The sequence below is a fragment of the Epargyreus clarus genome, unplaced genomic scaffold (assembly GCF_041222505.1).
Source record: "Epargyreus clarus isolate Ecla_fem2 unplaced genomic scaffold, WU_Ecla_fem_2.2 ptg000035l, whole genome shotgun sequence".
Lineage (NCBI taxonomy): Eukaryota > Metazoa > Arthropoda > Insecta > Lepidoptera > Hesperiidae > Epargyreus > Epargyreus clarus.
The window spans coordinates 2,043,271-2,061,152 of NW_027332240.1; the positions used below are offsets into that span (position 1 = coordinate 2,043,271).

Genomic DNA, 17,882 nt, shown 5'->3' on the forward strand with positions numbered 1-17,882 from the left:
CAACTTTTTACAGTAGAAGAATTAAGTTGTGCGACTTGCTTTTACAAGTTATGATTTTGATGGCATAAACCCTTTTTCTTACTTTGGCAACAATAAAGTAAGTAATTTCCGTAATTCGATTCTTATAAGTATTTTACAGTATTCCATTTAAAATGCATGTTGTTTGAAGTTTAGTCGCAGGGGCCAGCACTTTATATTATACTATTGAATAATTAAAGACACTAGCCGTGACCCCCGACCGCGGCTGGCGCCATAAACCGCTGTAATAACTTTACTTTATGATTGAATACCTTCACGGGGTAATTAACAATCACTTTGTATTGCGTACATATTGACCGACTAGTTTTACTTAGGTTTGTTGAGCGTGCAGATGGGATGGTTATGGAGAACCTAGATAGGTTTTAATACAAATACAAATACAAAAATCATTATTTGTAGAATAAGGTCATTCTGCCATAAATGTACAAATATAATTTTAAGTCGCATTTTTTAAATTCTAATAGAACCTAGATAGGTTCAATACAAAAATAAAATTACAATACAAATACAAAAATCATTATTTGTAGAATAAGGTGTATGTAAGGGGGTAACATTGGTGTTATAGTCTACAATTTTAGCTCATTCTGGCATAAATGTCGTACAAATATAATTTTAAGTCGCATTTTATAAATTCAAATTATCCTAATCCTTATTACTGTAGTTTCGGGGTCAGAATAGGGCTGCGGTATTCCTTGCCTGTTGTAAGAGGCGACTAAAATGGGGCTTCTAGGGTTGCGGACGGCAAGAGTTGGAACTCGAACCGCCTGGTCAGCGATCCCGGGAAGGACGGCGGTATGTGTGGTCGCATACCGTCTTACGGTGTCGTCAGATGGTGTGGCGAGCGTTCTGCTTACCTGGGTTGGCCCGACGGGGCTACGCGCTAAAGCGACTCCGATTGCGTTCCTATTCATTTATTAAATACCCCAAAGATGTATAATTTCTTGCGTGTGTACACACATACACGATTTTTATATATATCTAACACGTGGCAGTGTCAGTGTGTTCCACAGGTGACATTCCTCATCGTACTTGCTATTGGTTATAAAATATTTATCGACACCATCGCGTGTAATTACACCAATCAGCTGCCATTAAATTGACAGATTGGATGCCCTCTGCCCTATCTACACTTAGCCCTATGTCCTATTACTTGAGAAATTACCGAGCATAATGGTAATAGATATACGGAAGGATAAGGAGACGGGCACACGAATGGACGAACGGATGGATGGATGGATAAAAAGTGGTAGAACAATGTTAATGACCACCATAGATTAGTAAAGATTACTCACTCCTAACAAGAAAATGTACCCAGATTTGAGAATTGAAATAGTTGCGTAAAAAAGTTTTGCCACGTCTCCGTGCTAAAATGTCCCTAAAATATTTGAAATAATTATTTATTTATTACGTAAATTACGTAATTATTACGTAAATTAGTTATTTATTCGTAATTTTTCTCTAAAAATGTTTTTATTTGTCAAGGATTCAAAAAAATAACTTACTAAAATAAGCAGTTTGTGGCTTCATTCAATTTCAAGGCGGCGAAGTATCTTTACTAATCTATGATGACCACTTATAAGATTAACTGCACGTTTGTTTGCTGCTTCGTTGTCGTCAACCACAGACCTATTACAGGTCTGTGTCGTCAACTCGTTATTGTCCCACTGGGCACGGGTCTCCACACAAAGTGAGGGAAGTTTAGCCATAGTCCACCGCGTTGGCCAAGTCCGAATTGATGGAATTCACGCATCTTTGAAAACATTTTTAAAGAACTCACGCATCTAGATTTCACGATGTTTTCTTTCACCATTACAGCAAATGAAAATTAATTTCTAATACACACATAACTGAAAAACCAAAGTGCGTGTCTGTGATTCGAACTTCGGACACCCCGGTCGAGAGGTTGAGTTTCAACGTACTATCACTGTCCCTAAATCTTATACCAAACAACTTTATTTTAAGAGCAACATGGTCCATGGTCATCTGACATGAAAAAAAATCATATCAGATATGTAGACCAAACTTGTTACTGCTTCCGGTGACCAAAAAGCTGGCTTTTCGCAGACTAGTCTTGTGCCAACAAGGGAACGCTGCCGGCGTCTTGGGAACCATGCCTCACACGGCAATTTTAGATGGTTTATTTTATTTATGATTGTATTTTTTAACGACAGAGTAACACAATTTTTCTTAATGAAAAACCAGGCACAGTTCATTTTGAAAAATCACTTCTACTAACTTGTTATGTTATGCAATGGCCTCTGAACTTTGTTCTTTGTACTGTAATTAGTAATCAACAGCTAACCACGGTCGCTAAGTGCGGGATTAAAAGCAACTTGAAAACCTAAAAAAAACCTATACCTTTATTTTATATGATTGAAGTAGTAGTAGTTAAACGAGCATGCAGTCCACCTGATGGTAAGTGGATACTGCCGCCCATGGACATCTTTGACTAAAATTAATTTTATTTTTTTGAAATAATATGGGAGTAGCAGATGAGCATGCAATTCATTCGATCGTATGTGGCTACTGCTATGGACATTACTCCTGATTGTAGATGTAATCAACCCCAGATAAAATTCGATTCCTACTTGTGATCGGTCATAGATTCGCTGCTATCGTTCGGGTTCGGGTTTGAAGGGTGTGGTAAGGGAGACATACTTTTCCGGACGTTCCAACTAAGTCCTCAGGGGTAGCGGCGCATCTGTGGCCGATCTCAGGTAGGAATATCTAATCCTATCTGGGGTTGATTACAGTCCATGGGCGGCAGTAGCCACTTACCAGGTGCACTGCATGCTCGTCTGCTACTCCTATATTACAAAAAAAAAATGTTTATATCGAGCAAACTCTTCGACTCCAATTATTCCTACATTCACGTAAGGTCCATAAGGTATAATTTGGACTGGAGCACCTTGATTTATGTAACACGATCACGAGGTAATTAGGGTCCAGTGACTCCGATCTCGATCGCTCCATCGATTTCGGGAACCGCCGTCGTTATTTGGGCCCATTAAAAACTGTATCAATCTTGTTTTGGGGTAAGGGCTTGTTCACAATGTAATTATAAATAAAAAATATTGGTCATAAATCAATTATAAATGAAATGAATAGGCATGGTAAATAAAATAATGTGGTATAGTAGTGAAATGTTTTTAGACTTTATAACTTTAGATGTATAGTTTGTAAGGAAGATGTTATTAATGTACAACTGTAGATAAACCTGAATAAATAAATAAAAAAAAAAAATGTTGGGTAGTTGATAGTTCGTGAATTGAAGTCGGGAAAAACGGTTGGAACACATTCGACACTGGTTTTCAATTTTTAAAATTAAAATTGAAGTGTTAAACGAGCCTGCAGTATATGTTGATGGTGGTAGAACCCTTTGTGGTTCGACCCTAGCAGCACCACCGTTACACCTTTTTCTGCCTAATACTCGTAACGGCACTGTTAAGCGCTGCTGTGTTCAGGTTTGAAGAGTGTGGTAAGAGAGGCATACTTTTCTGAGGCGTTCCAAATTAGTCCTCATGGATAGCAACGCGTCTATGGCCGATATCAGGTAGTAATCTAATCTTATCGGAGGCTGATTACAGATCATGGGCGGCAATGGCAATGTATCGTCAGTTAACTGTAATGTGCTTCTATAAATACGCGTATATGAAAAAAAATGGTGTGACCGCTGAACATAACATTTGAAGGTGGTAGAACCCTTTGTGGGTCGACTCCGGCGGCACCACCGCCACGCCTATTTCTGCCTAATAACAGCAGTGTTAGGAGCTGCTGTGTTCCGGTTTGAAGGGTGTGGTAAGGGGGGAAGACTTTTCCGAGGCGTTCCAGCTTAGTCCTCAGGGGTAGCGGCGCATCTGTGGCCGACCTCAGGTAGGAATATCTAATCCCATCTGGGGTTGATTGCAGCTGTCCATAGGCGGCAGTAGCCACTTACCATCAGGTGGACTGCATGCTCGCCTGCTACACCTATATTATATAAAAAAAACATACGTACAAGAAATTTCCAACTTTTGATCTTTTATAGCCAAAGATTGGATTGGATAGACTGATTATTAACATTGGTATAAACTTCGAACTAAGTTAGAACGCCTCGCTTACCACAGGTACTGTTAAGCAACATAATTTCCAATCACGGAGAGTTCTGTGGAGCTAATGCTTTATTAATTATATGTAAAAATGATGGCATTAAAAAAAGAGAATAATTATTATTAAAAAAAAAAGACAAACCCACTGAGTTTCTTACCGGATCTTCTCAGTAGAGGTCGCGTTCCGATCCGGTAGTAGTTTAAGAAAAATATTTTACCTGACAATTTGTAAGTGCCGTCGTTGGCCCATACAAAATAAATATATTTCATTTCCTAAAAAGCAACCAGTATGACCAAACCCTTACCTCTACTTTTTATTTTCTCCGCCCCTCATTACCCCTGCTGTAACTGTATATGGTAGAACCTGTTAAGGGTTCCGAACGCGGAAATCGCTCGCAAACTCGAAATAACGACCTTTCGCGAAATTGCCTTGACGTTGTGCAAAAAATTTTCGTTTGATCCGGACGATATGAGGTCTTAATTATCTTTTTTTGGTTGGTTTTATTTTAGATTATGGTGAAGACTTGTTTTAAACCAAGGATTTATAGTATATAAAATATATTTAGACGAGGCGTTCCAACTTAGTAATCAGAAGAAGCAACGGTTGTGGTTCAACTCCGGCGGCACCACTGCCACACCTATTTCTGCCTCATAACAGCAGTATTAAGCGCTGCTGCGTTTTGGTTTGAAGGCTGTGGTAAGGGAGACATACTTTTCCGAGGCGTTATAGATTAAGTCTTCAGGGGTACCATCACGTGGACTGGATGCTCGTCTGCTACTATTATATTATAAAAAATGCTTCTGTAAAAATCCAAATTCAAATTCAAATTCTTTATTTGCTAGAACACAGTTATTACACAGATATTATGTACATCTTACAGTCCAGTGTGTTCTACCTGTATGAGGTTTGCAAAGATTCAACAAAATGATATAAAACATAAATTAAAATTTGTTACTAATTGAATTACATCCATCCATCCATGCGAATTATTATCCATGCGGTCATTTTGAAAACCAATATTTATAGAGACAAATTATTTCACACACACATAAAATACCGATATAATTTATGGCTGAGTCTATTAATACAGGTACTGTACGAACAATTTATAATTATTAATACGGTTACCGTACGAATAATTTATAATTATTAATACGGGTACTGGACAAACAATTTATTATTATCCGATTCGAACCGGTAGATTTTGAGAAATCTCAAAAAAACTACAAAAAAAATTTTGTGAAATGGTTTTTTTTTTCATAACTTTTAAACGGCTCTACCGATCAATTTTCGAAACTAAGCTCTTAACATCAAAAAATGACGTCGATCGCCATCAGCCCGTTCGAAATCAATTTAAAAAAAAAACCTAACCTAACCTAACCAATTGAATAAATGTACGAATAAATATATTAAAAAAAAAAAAAAAAAAAACCTAACCTAACCTAACCTAACCAATTGAATAAATGTACGAATAAATATATTAAAAAAAAATGAATTTGTCACATTGTTTAAAGAAAAAAAATCGAATAAATGTACGAATAAATATATTAAAAAAAAAAAACTGAATAAATGTACGAATAAATATAATTTATTAGTCCAGTACCTGTACAAATAGTCACATTGATAATTTATTCACTTATTTAAACTTTGACCAGCGTAATAACTGGAGTAGCTGTTTCTGCGAAGTAATTAATGGACGGCCTTCGTGTGTATCCTCATAGGTTACAAAGTTCAACTGTACCTACATCTAGACAGAGTTTCCATCTCGGTGGTAGATAAAATAAACCTACCACTTCATTCATTAAAAAAAAAATTAACAAAAAATACAACCGACTTCACTACAAAGTAAAAAATAATTGAAATAAATGTTGGTTTAGTACATATTTGTGAAGTCTGTGAAGTTTGTGAAGACTTGTAGCAATTGTCCACACACGAAATTAAAGGCATTAAAATAGGTTCATAAACGGCGAAGTTATGGCTGTTATATTTACATGGGTTCCCCTCATTTTCTCCAGAACCCATCGATGGATTCTAACCATATTTAAATGGGACCAATTTCCAGCTCGTCCCTACACAATAAAAAAAGAATTATTAAATTCGGTCCACTAACGGCGGAGTAATTCGTGTACATACATAAAAAAAAAGATACCGGCCGAATTGATAACCACCTCCTTTTTGAAGTCGGTTAAAAATAATATATTGAAAATTTAATTGCTTAGAAACAGGATTCCCTGTGTCGCTGGTACTATGGATACATACCTAAATATTAAATACTCATTATCATCAAGACCCAGAATTAAAATAAAATTGTCCCATTTACTCTTGTCTGTCCGGGAGCTGAACCGGGATCTTCTAATATTGATACAACCACTACTCTGTATAGCCCAGTTTTAAGTTAAACGAATACTTTGTAATTTCCCCATAATGAAGTTCTTCTTGTGATAGCCTAGTGGTTAAGAAACTGCCTCTTCATCGAGGGGTTCGAGGTTCAAATCCCAGCCACACACGCACCTCTGATTTTTCGAATTAATGTGCGTATTAGAAGTTAATTATCACTTACTTAAATGGTGAATGTAAACATCGCAAGGAAACCTGCATATCTGTGAGTTTTTAAAGATATGTGAAGTCTACCAATTCGCACTTGTCTAGCGCGGTGGACTAATCTTTTTCACTCGAGACGAGACCCGTACTCAGCAGTGGGACAATAATAGGTCGTTGAGGATAAAGTAAGATCTTGTGGGTACTGTAGGTACAATAACTAACAAAGAACTTTATATTATGGGCAAACATAACCAAGCACCGTGAAAATCTTAAAAATTTGCAATTTAAATTGCATTTTAATTAATAAAACGGAGGATGTTGCTCCCTGAAGTTATAAATAAACCAGCTGTTTATAACGTGGATATTGAATCCCTTAAAGCATTGGAGCAGCGTGGAGCAATATGGTCCAGGCTGCTCCAAGGACTGCTGCTGCAAGGACCAAGCATGCAGCAAGTTCAAATTAGTGTTTGTGGGACGATAAAATAATTTATCGTTTCTATTATTATCAAAGGTAGAAGAACCCTTTGTGGTTCGACTCCGGCGGCACCACCGCCACACCTATTTTTACCTAATAACAGCAGTGTTAGGCGCTGCTGTGTTCCGGTTTGAAGGGTGTGGTAAGGGTGACAGACTTTTCCGAGGCGTTCCAACTTAGTCCTCAGGGGTAGCGGCGCATCTGTGGCCGAACTCAGGTAGGAATATCTATCCTATCTGGGGTTGATTACAGATGTCCATGGGCGGCAGTAGCCACTTACCATCAGGTGGACTGCATGCTCGTCTGCTACTCCTATATTATAAAAAAAAATTAGAGATGTTTTTTTGGAAAATCATTCTAAAAATCGCTCCCTGGAAAGTTGTTAAAATTTAAGAAAAGTGAAATCATCTCTTTAAATTTTAAACGACCTTTAGAATATAATTACGAAATATTAATTAATAAGCGCCATTAATTTAATAATAATCCACCAAGTTAATAGCTATCGAAACTAAAATTAAATATAAAACTTAATTTGTTACTTGTAAGTCAAAATTGCAAAAAATATGACTTTTCGTGTACGTTTGTCATATTGTACGCGATAAGCGATATACTATAAGAACTACTATGGTTACCGGGGAGATGTTACTGCCACACCTAGCTTGAAGCACTTCTTGTTTTATTTTTGTTGAAGGATATGGTTGGTAGATAACGGACCTATATATGAGCCCTATATAATGACTTAATAACCATCTCCGTATACCTAAATAATCACCATTTCACACATAAAGTGAGGTAATGCTTTGGGTAAAAACTATGTTGAAATTGATTTTAAATGATCACTGTAAGGTGATATAATAGTTTGCAAGTTTGCTTAAACCTTTAGTAACAAACATATAATAAACAGAAAAAATAACAGAATGCTTAAAAATATACCCTGTTTTATTCTCACAACAAAGAATCCAACGACATATGTATACCTCATATGTTAGAACTTAAAATTCTTCATGTCATTTGGGCTGAATGCTGACGAATGAGACATACACACACCCGAAGAACCCCCTTCGCGTCTGGTAACAAAAACCTCACTTATCTCTACTCGTTTATAGCTCGCAGTAAAACCAACACCTTAACTTTATCCACCAAGCGAACCAGCAAAAACTGCATACGATACCGTACATGATGGGTACGTAATGAGCTGGGTTTAGCATATACATATTCATATTTTTATCGCGAATTACGATGAATTTTGAAATTTTGGGGCCTCATACTCGTAACGGTTCGAATGTACAAGAACGGATTATTATTTATATTTCAAAAATGTTGAATGTCAATCTTTGTGCATTAGAAAAATCTTGATAATTTGGCTTCCGTATACGTCGCGAAATTCGAAAAGTAGTTGTTTTCTTTTTACAGTCTATTAAAGTTATACATAAGAGTATCTTTATATGCTTTTTACAATGAAGTTTTTCTTTGGAACGAAATTGAACTTACATATTATATTACCGCGCTTTTATTAACTTGACCGGTATGTATGTATGTATGTACTTTCTCTCTCCATTTATCAGGTTCGAAAAGCACCCCACACTTTTTCCACAACTATACTATTTACTGTTCCTTAATTGATTCTTAGATTGGAAATTATTTTCTACGTTTTAGTTAATTTTATCATAAAAGCATGTTTTTTAGTTTTTTGAACTATATTTATTTTATTAATTTTTAGAAAATTAAGTGTCTATCTATTACGGTTTAAGAGATAAAGCCCAGTGACACACGAACAGACAGCGGAGGGTTTCGTTTTACCCTTTGAGTACGGAATCCTAAAAATCATTCTACAAGAGGGCATTATAGATATGTTTCAGAACATTTGAGTTATAGGGAAATAACATTATTATTTTCTAAACTAAATAAACTAACTAAATCACGCTATAAGAGTTACTGAAACTAATAAAAAGCAATAATTATTTGCAATCTAGTAACTTGCGATAAACTCTCTCTAAGGCGCTTAAACAATCTGGCCCCGAAAATGGTTAATCCTGAGGATGTTGACAATGGTACAAAATTATTGAAATCGTGTATTGTCATCGGTTTTTGATAATTCTTCAAAATTTTGAATTAAACTGAACGTTCAAAGTGGATAGAAATCGGGTTCACAGATTCCGTTACTTGTTACTTACATACATACAACCCAAGCTAATAAAAGCGTGTTAATAAAATAAAGTTGCATATTTAAGGGGGTCCCCATACAAAAAACCGGTATGCTAATAAATACAAATAAGAACCATAAAACATATTTTAATATAGTTATTTTAATTTTATTATACTTTTTACATATCATTTTACATCACCCCAACGCCATCTATTGTTGTATCATGAAACTAAGTATTATTGAAATTATAGAATGAATAAAAATAAGTAGAAAATAATTTGGTGGTATGGGAGCCTCCATGTGCGAGTTCGACTCGTACTTGGCGAATTGTTTTTTATTCTAAGTACTAGCAACTGATGACTATTAATAAATTACCACGACTAATTACCGCCTTATTTAGTCAGTGTCATAGAATATGCAATTAAGTTAAATGTGCAATTATTTTAGTAATTACAAAATTATATTTGGGTTTTATTACACTTTATAAGGACGTAATAAAATTATATTCTTAGTGATATTATCATTAAAATAAGATGTCATTTATTTTCGTAGTAAATTATTTACAATATTAACCTAATAGAAATACAAAAAATATTAATAAAACAGGATTTAAAATAGTTATGTATGAAAAATAAATTAAATATAATAAGCTTCATCCAAATTGCTGTCCTTTGGTAGAGTCCCCAAAACGCTGGCGACATTACCTCTTTGAATAGCTAAGCTAATTCTTTGCCCGAGGTAAGCGCCAGCCCTATTCTTAGTTATGTGTAGGATTTATCAAAAAATGAAAATTATTAAAAATATGGCCGACTAATTACATTTTTAAAGTTTAATCATAGATTAGTAAAGATTACTCACTCCTAAAAAATAAAATGTAACCAGTTTTGACCATTGAAATTGACACTGTGATCTATTTTCGTGTTGAAAAATATTAAAAAATGTAGTTTTTAGATCATTTACAAATGAAACGATATTTCTCCGCACTTTTCTTCGATTTCGTGTTTTTGCACCACATAACTGCGCATGTCGGCATTGATCCGCGTAAATTACACCATGACAGCCATTACATGGCTGACAGAATTGTCAGCTTAATTGTCATTTAATGGCTTCCTTCAATTACAAGGCGGTGAGATATCTATACTTGTCTATGGTTTAAGTGGATAAGTTACTAATTAATTTAAAATTACTATTTGAGTACTATACTTATTAGGTAAACACTCTGTAAACTTAGTCTAAAGCACTTTAGTTGATAAACAACCTTTTTTTTTACCAAAATTCGAAATTTGTAAAATTTTGCCTATCTATTTATTTCGCCTGCTTATTTCAGACCCAGATTTCTGGATTCCCTAAATAATTCAGTTTATGAATAAGCTTGTAGGAAGTAATTTACTTCGTTATATACATTTAAAATTCTAAATAGAAACTTGTTATAATAATTATTAAATATATGGATATTTTGGGATTACAATAAAACACGTCACTGCGTTGAATAATTGTCACAGAGTATATATATTCTCTTTTACTAGTGTAGTGGTCTACATATTACAGAGTATAAATATAAGGCGCGAATTGTATTCAACACTCTCCCTGAATTTAAGCCTTATTTAAAAAAAAAATTTACAACATTAAAAAAATATTAAGACGAGTCATGCAAACACATTCCAAGTTTAGATCTGAAGAAATGAAATTTATCTCTAGACAATGCTTTAGTAAGAATATCTGCATATTGATTATCACTACTGACAAAATTTAATGAAATTATTTCTTGTTGATATTTTTCTTTAATAAAATGGTACTTTATTTCAATGTGTTTGCATCGTTTATGAAAGTTCAAGTTTTTAATGACACTAATGGCACTTTGATTGTCTAAGTGAAGGCATATAGCGTTCTGTTTGTATTCGTCAATATCACTCAGCAACTGTCTGACCCATATAGCTTCTTTGGTGGCAGCACACGCTGCCATGAATTCAGCCTCTGTTGTGGACAGAGCGACAGTTTGTTGCCTTTGGCTTGACCAAGTTACAGCTGCACCATTTTTTATGAAGACATAGCCGGTGACTGAACGACGAGTGTCGAGGTCATTTGCAAAATCAGCATCACTGTAACCAGTTATTTCTGTGGTGAGTGGAGTGTGCGTGTAACACAGTCCATAACCTTTCGTATCATTCAGGTATTTAAATATCTTCTTGACTGCATTCCAGTGTGTTTGGTTGAAACAATTAAGGTATCGACTCACCAGGTTTACAGCAAACATTATGTCAGGACGACTCACGATAGCCAGGTGCATGAGAGACCCCACAGCTTCTCTGTATGGTATGTTTTTCTCAGGCTCTCCATTTCCTTTTTCTAGTTTCACATGAGGATCCACTGGAACACTGTTCGGATTACAATTATGCATATTGAATTTATGTAACATTTGTGTTATGTATTTAGTCTGATGTATGAATATACAACCTTTAAGCCTTTCTATTTGCATTCCCACAAAATTGTCAGGTGTGTTCAAGATTTTAATTTCAAACGTGGTCATCAGTTCATAAGTTATTTCTTTTAATGCTGATTCATCCGATGAAAGTAACAATCCGTCATCTACATATAGGCAAAAGTAGCATTTATTTTTATTGACATGACTGATATAAACACACTGGTCAGCATTACTGTTAACAAAGCCAAACTTCTTTAATACAGAGTCAAATTTACTATTCCAACATCTTGGAGCCTGTTTTAGCCCATAAAGTGATTTGTTAAGTTTACATACCATGTTTTCTTTGTGCAGCATTCCCTCAGGTGGTGTCATAAATATAGTTTCCTTAAGTTCACCATATAGAAAGGCAGTTTTGACATCTAGTTGGATAATTTTCAAATTCTTTTGTGCAGCTACTGAAAGTAACAAACGAATTGAATCATACCTGACTGTGGGAGAAAAAGTTTCCTGATAATCAATGCCTGCTGTCTGAGCATATCCTTTGGCACATAACCTTGATTTGTAACGGGGACCTGTTGGTTCTTGTTTGATCCGGAACACCCATTTGCATCCTATTACTTTAGCATTTGGGGGTTTATTAACCCATGTCCAGGTATTGTTTTTCTGATGGGCATTTAATTCCTCATTAATAGATTTCTGCCATTTTTCACTGTCTTCGCAGTTTATAGCATCTTTATATGTGGTAGGAACATCATAAATGTTCTCTTCGTGGTGACACAGGTAAGTGTTTTCTTCGGAATTGGAATCTTTCATTATTTTCCTTTTGGATCTCAATGTTATGTTACTTATTGGAGGAGAATCGACACTGGTGTCTGGTAAGTAGTCACTGTCAGATGAAGATTTATTCTCATACACTGTATCATACGAGCTTACTGAATTCTCATATCTTTCATTGTCACTGCATTCATCAGATGTTTCCTCTCGTTGAGTAATATCATTACTGAAATTCTTGGGTGACAATTCTACCGGGACATAGTCTCTCTTCACTGTAGATTCTAGAAATGTGGCGTCTCTACTTTTGATCACTTTTCTGGAGTTAGGTAATATGAATTTATAACCCTTGGTGTGATCACAATAACCTATGAAAATCATCTTGTAGGCTTTGGGATCCCATTTCCTTCTTTTCTCTTGGGGCAGGTGCACCATTGCTTCACAGCCAAATATGCGCATATGTTTCACATTTGGTTTTTGACCCGACCACATTTCTTCAGGGGTTTTGAATGATAGGGACCTTGTTGGAGAACGATTGATAATATAAGCTGCAGTATGTATGGCATCAGCCCAATGTTGTTTTGGTAAATTGGCGTTTAAAAGCATACATTTTGCTCTTTCAATTAGCGTTCTATTCATGCGTTCTGCGGTCCCATTTTGTTCAGGACTGTATGGTGTGGTTGTTTGGTGTATGATGCCAGCACCTTTCAAGAAATTTGAAAAGTTTTTGTTGACATATTCTAGACCATTGTCAGTTCGGAGTATTTTTATCCGTGCATCGAGCTGATTTTCAACTTCTTGCTTAAATTCTTTAAATTTTTCCAGAGCATCTGATTTGTTGCGGAGAAAATATACATAGACTTTCTTTGAATAGCCATCGATGAATGTTATGAAGTATTTGGCGCCTCCTAGTGTTTGTGTCTCCATAGGCCCGCATATATCAGAGTGGATCACTTCAAGAGGTCTTTTGGTGGTTGAACTCTCACTTTTAAAAGGAAGTCGTGTCTGCTTACCTTCCTTGCATGTTACACATGTCAGATTTTCTGATTTTGCTGAGAAAATTACATGGTCAGTGTGTTCTGTCATTTTCTTTAAGCTTTGAAAGTTCAGGTGTCCCATTCTCTGGTGCCAAAGGTAGACATCTTGTTCTTCAATATCAGACATGCATGCAAAATTGCCTGAGGGAGGCATATTCAGCCGGTACATGTTATTCACTAAATCAGCGGTTGCTACTATCTGGCTTTTACTGTCTATAATAGCACAGCCTGATTTATTGAATGTTACTCGTCCACCAGTTTTTATAATCTGACTCACGGATATGAGATTGGTTGCCAATTCAGGCACATATAAAACATTTGTAAATAGCACTTTCTTTTGTACACCTTGGTCATTAAAAGTATCTAAACTTACTTGCCCTGAGCATTGCACGGGTAGTACTTTGTTATCTGCAACTCTAATGTTTTGAATAAGAGCAGTTTTCTTATTCTGAAGCAAACTATCATCCTTAGTCATGTGTGAAGACGCCCCTGAGTCCACATACCAAGCTTCATCATATGTGGATGATGCCACGAACACAGCAGCATAAGATGAACTGGTTGGTTTTGATACTTTAGGTTTGTTTCTGCATTCTGGACTTTTATGACCATATTTATTACAAGTGTAGCACCTCGGACCTTTGGATGGTTTCTTCATGTTTTTCTGAAATTTTCTGTTGACTGCAAATGCTGTGGAGTCATTTTCGGATTGTCTAACATCTTGTAATAGCAGCAGAGTGGCGCAGTGGAAGCGTGCTGGGCCCATAACCTGTTATAATAATTATTAAATATATGGATATTTTGGGATTACAATAAAACACGTCACTGCGTTGAATAATTGTCACAGAGTATATATATTCTCTTTTACTAGTGTAGTGGTCTACATATTACAGAGTATAAATATAAGGCGCGAATTGTATTCAACAAAACTGGTAGATATGTTAGAATAATTAATTATTTAGGTTATAATTTACATAATTTTAATTAATACAGTAAAAAAATTACGTACAATTAATAATATAATATTTCGTTAAACAAAAACACTGTAAGGTTAAACTTACTTTTTTTAATAGATATTTTTTTCAAAAATTAACTTTTATCTTTAACTCTGTTTGTAGTGAAGTTATGTAATAATATTATTTAATAATGTAGAAGTAGTAAACGCGCATGTAGTCCACCACATGGTGACTCCTGTCGCCCATGTACATCTGTAATCAACTACAGATAAGATTAGATTCCCACTTGAGGTCGGCCACAGATGCGCCGCTCTCCCCCTGAGGACTAAGCTGGAACGCCTCGGAAAACTTTGTCTCCTTTACCACACCCTTTAAACCAGAACTGTTAATAGGCAGAAATAGGTGTGGCGGTAGTGCCGCCGGAGTTGAACCACAAAGGGTTCTACCACCTTCTACCTTCTGTTAAGATAATTACCCTGAATCTTATAATAATAAGATTAGTTGTATGATTTTTAATTATGTATTATCGTTATTTTCAGTTCGATGAATTCGTGAGATCTATACAAGTGGACCCCGAGTCAACCCTCTTCAGGCTCGTCACAGATGGCCAACCACCTCTCAGGTAAAAAAGGATATATTACTATTTCCTATTATGTACTAAGTTTGGGCGGCATATTATTATTTTTTTCATACAGTAAAAACAGAAAAAAATCTTTTTACTCGAATTATCTAATTTATATTTATAGCGCTACTACCCGACCGTTTCCTAATTAATAAATGAAAAAATTATAATTTTAAAATTTTAAAACACTACCATTTTTATCTCTTTGAATAATATTCGACATTTGCAATTGGCAATTGGGGATGAAAAAATTTCGCCAAATATTTCTTTGGTTCCGCCGGAGACGAGCCGGCTTGGTAACTTAACCGAGTCCCGTGCCCCCGCTAAACAGCGGGGTTGGTATAATTTTAATGTCGTCTCATTATATTATAATATTATATTATTATGAAAGAATATTAAAAATCCGGGGGGTATTCACTCCCTTGAGAATTTGCCCGGGCAAAGAGGGTACCCACGAGACCCGAATAATCCCTAGTAATCCCTACCCACCCCCATATTGCAAACGCAGACGCGGCATATGAGAGTCCGGTGGGTACGAAGTCTCATCTGGCTTGCTTTGATTGTTCCGTCGTTAACAATTCCTGCGGGACTCTAATAAATAAGAATGGAATAATAGTTACCATGTACTTAGTTTACATTTCGCTGTAGACATAAGTGAGACAATATACATTACAAGATGTATATTTGTGGAGTCATGTCGCGAAGAACTATGTATGCAGTTTTAACTAATTAACATAATCGTTAAACTTATATATAATTACGTGTTATATATTTAAATGTATGATGTAAGTTTGTAAGTATTTAGCTGATGCAAGCTACTTTGTGTGGACTTTGGGCACCGCCACATCTATTTCTGCCTAATAATAGCAGTGTTAAGCGCTGCTGCGTTCTTTTGAAGTGTGTGGTAAGGGAGACATACTTGTCCGAGGCGTTCCAGCTTAGTCCTCAGGGGTAGCGGCGCACTTGTGGCCGACCTCAAGTAGGAATTTCTAATGCTATCTGGGATTGATTACAAATGTCCATGGGCGGCAGTAGCCACTTATAATCAGTTGAATTGCATGCTCGTCTGCTATGCCTATTCTATAAAAAAAATATGGTCCAATAAGAATTCTATTGGGAAATGACGTCATTTTTTTCCACCGCTCGCTCATTCTCCATAATGTCCCTTCCTCCATAATGTAAATAAAAGTCGCCATATAAGATCACAATCTTTATTGAACCGATTTATACATACGATTGCATTGCGTTGAAAATAGTTTTTTGAAACCGGATGCAAAGGTGGATTTATATCGGTCGTTGATTCAAATCCAAACATTGACACCGCGACCTTGCACAATTAAATGTATGTTAATACGGGTCATGTAGGACTCAAATAAAAAAACTAAAAGGTCTGTAGTTAAATTAAAATCTACTAATTTTGTATGGAAAGTAACTTACATTTATTTGAATGTAATTTTAATAGGGCTTAATAATTCTGGCTTTGATTCGAATCTTGAAATTTAAACATTTATTTCTTAACGGTCGGACGGTCGTCATTCGATGTCCGACAGGGTACATTTTTTTCATGTCCTTTTTTTTGGTTTCTGGGGGGAAACCTTCAAGAAGAACTAAAAGAAAGTATCTACTCGAGGCCGTGGAAGCGATGCCAGGTTATGTGGGATGTAACCCATGCTGCTGTCCTTCCCCGGGTCGCTTGCTGGACGGTTCGAGCTCCCACTCTTGCCGCCCGCGACCCCGGAAGCTCCCTTTTAGTCTCCTCTTACGACAGGCAGGGGATACCGTAGCCCTATTCTAGCCCCAGGACTACAGAGACAAGGGCACATCTTAATAATGAACTTAGATTACTTGATTGATTCTTGATTATTCTTTTTTGATTATATTTCATTCCATTTATCCCAAACTCCTCTCGTGTTTCAGACAATGCCTTCATCCAGAGGCCTGCAGCAAGGACATCAGCCTCCCGAGCTACTACTCCAGGTTCCACGACCTCAGGAAGGAGTACGTCAAGGCCTACACCCTGAGGGCGGTGACCCCGAGGGCGCAACCCGCTCCTCCACCCCCCGACAACCCTGGGTCGCTGTTGGATATGCTTAATTGTATCCTTTACAAAACATATACAACACAATAAAATAATAATTATAGTTTATAAACCAAAAAACACGCTAAAATCGCACAAGGAAAATCGTTAATCCCGATTCCTGACGATCCTGATGAGGTGAATGGGATAAAATTATTAAAGTCGTATATTGTCATCGATTCTTGATAATTGTTCAAAATTTTAAATTGATCGGACTGTTCAAAGTGGGTAAAAATCGAGTTCAAAGATTCGGTTACATACATACAGGTCAAGCTAATAAAAGCGTGTTAAAAATAACCAAACCTCCATCCAAATTGGATCTGCAGTTTGTGAGAAAATCGCAGTATACCTGCACAAGTTACGATCCAAGTGGCGGAGCGGTCGCCATACCGGTCTGACGCGCAGAGCGTCCCGGGTTCGATCCACGGTCAAGCAGATATCTAAATGATGAATTTAGGTTTCTGTTTCTGGGTCTGAGGTTTTGTGTATTTGTCTCTGTGGATGTCCATACTCCATAGCACCCACGTAACAGGGAATGCTAGTGTGGAGCTGTGAATGTAGAAAGCGTATTTATTTATTTTTTATACAAGCATACATAGTGGTTGAAAACAAAACCTTTTTTGAAGTCTTTTAAAAAATACAATCGACTTCTGTGTCACTAGTAAAAAATAAATGTTGATTTAATACATAGTTCTGAAGTGTACGCTCAA

At 36.2% G+C, this 17,882-nt stretch overlaps 1 protein-coding gene across 3 annotated transcripts in view; it reads left to right on the forward strand.

The window, feature by feature from the left end:
* Window positions 1–17,882, forward strand: part of fus (epithelial splicing regulatory protein fusilli) — a 108,285-nt gene that overhangs the window by 52,807 nt on the left and 37,596 nt on the right. For all 3 annotated transcript variants that reach the window (XM_073092130.1, XM_073092131.1, XM_073092132.1), the window contains exons 3-4: window positions 15,013–15,095; window positions 17,013–17,191. In XM_073092130.1, coding sequence (XP_072948231.1) covers window positions 15,013–15,095; window positions 17,013–17,191 — 262 coding nt within the window. The remainder of the gene's footprint in view (window positions 1–15,012; window positions 15,096–17,012; window positions 17,192–17,882) is intronic.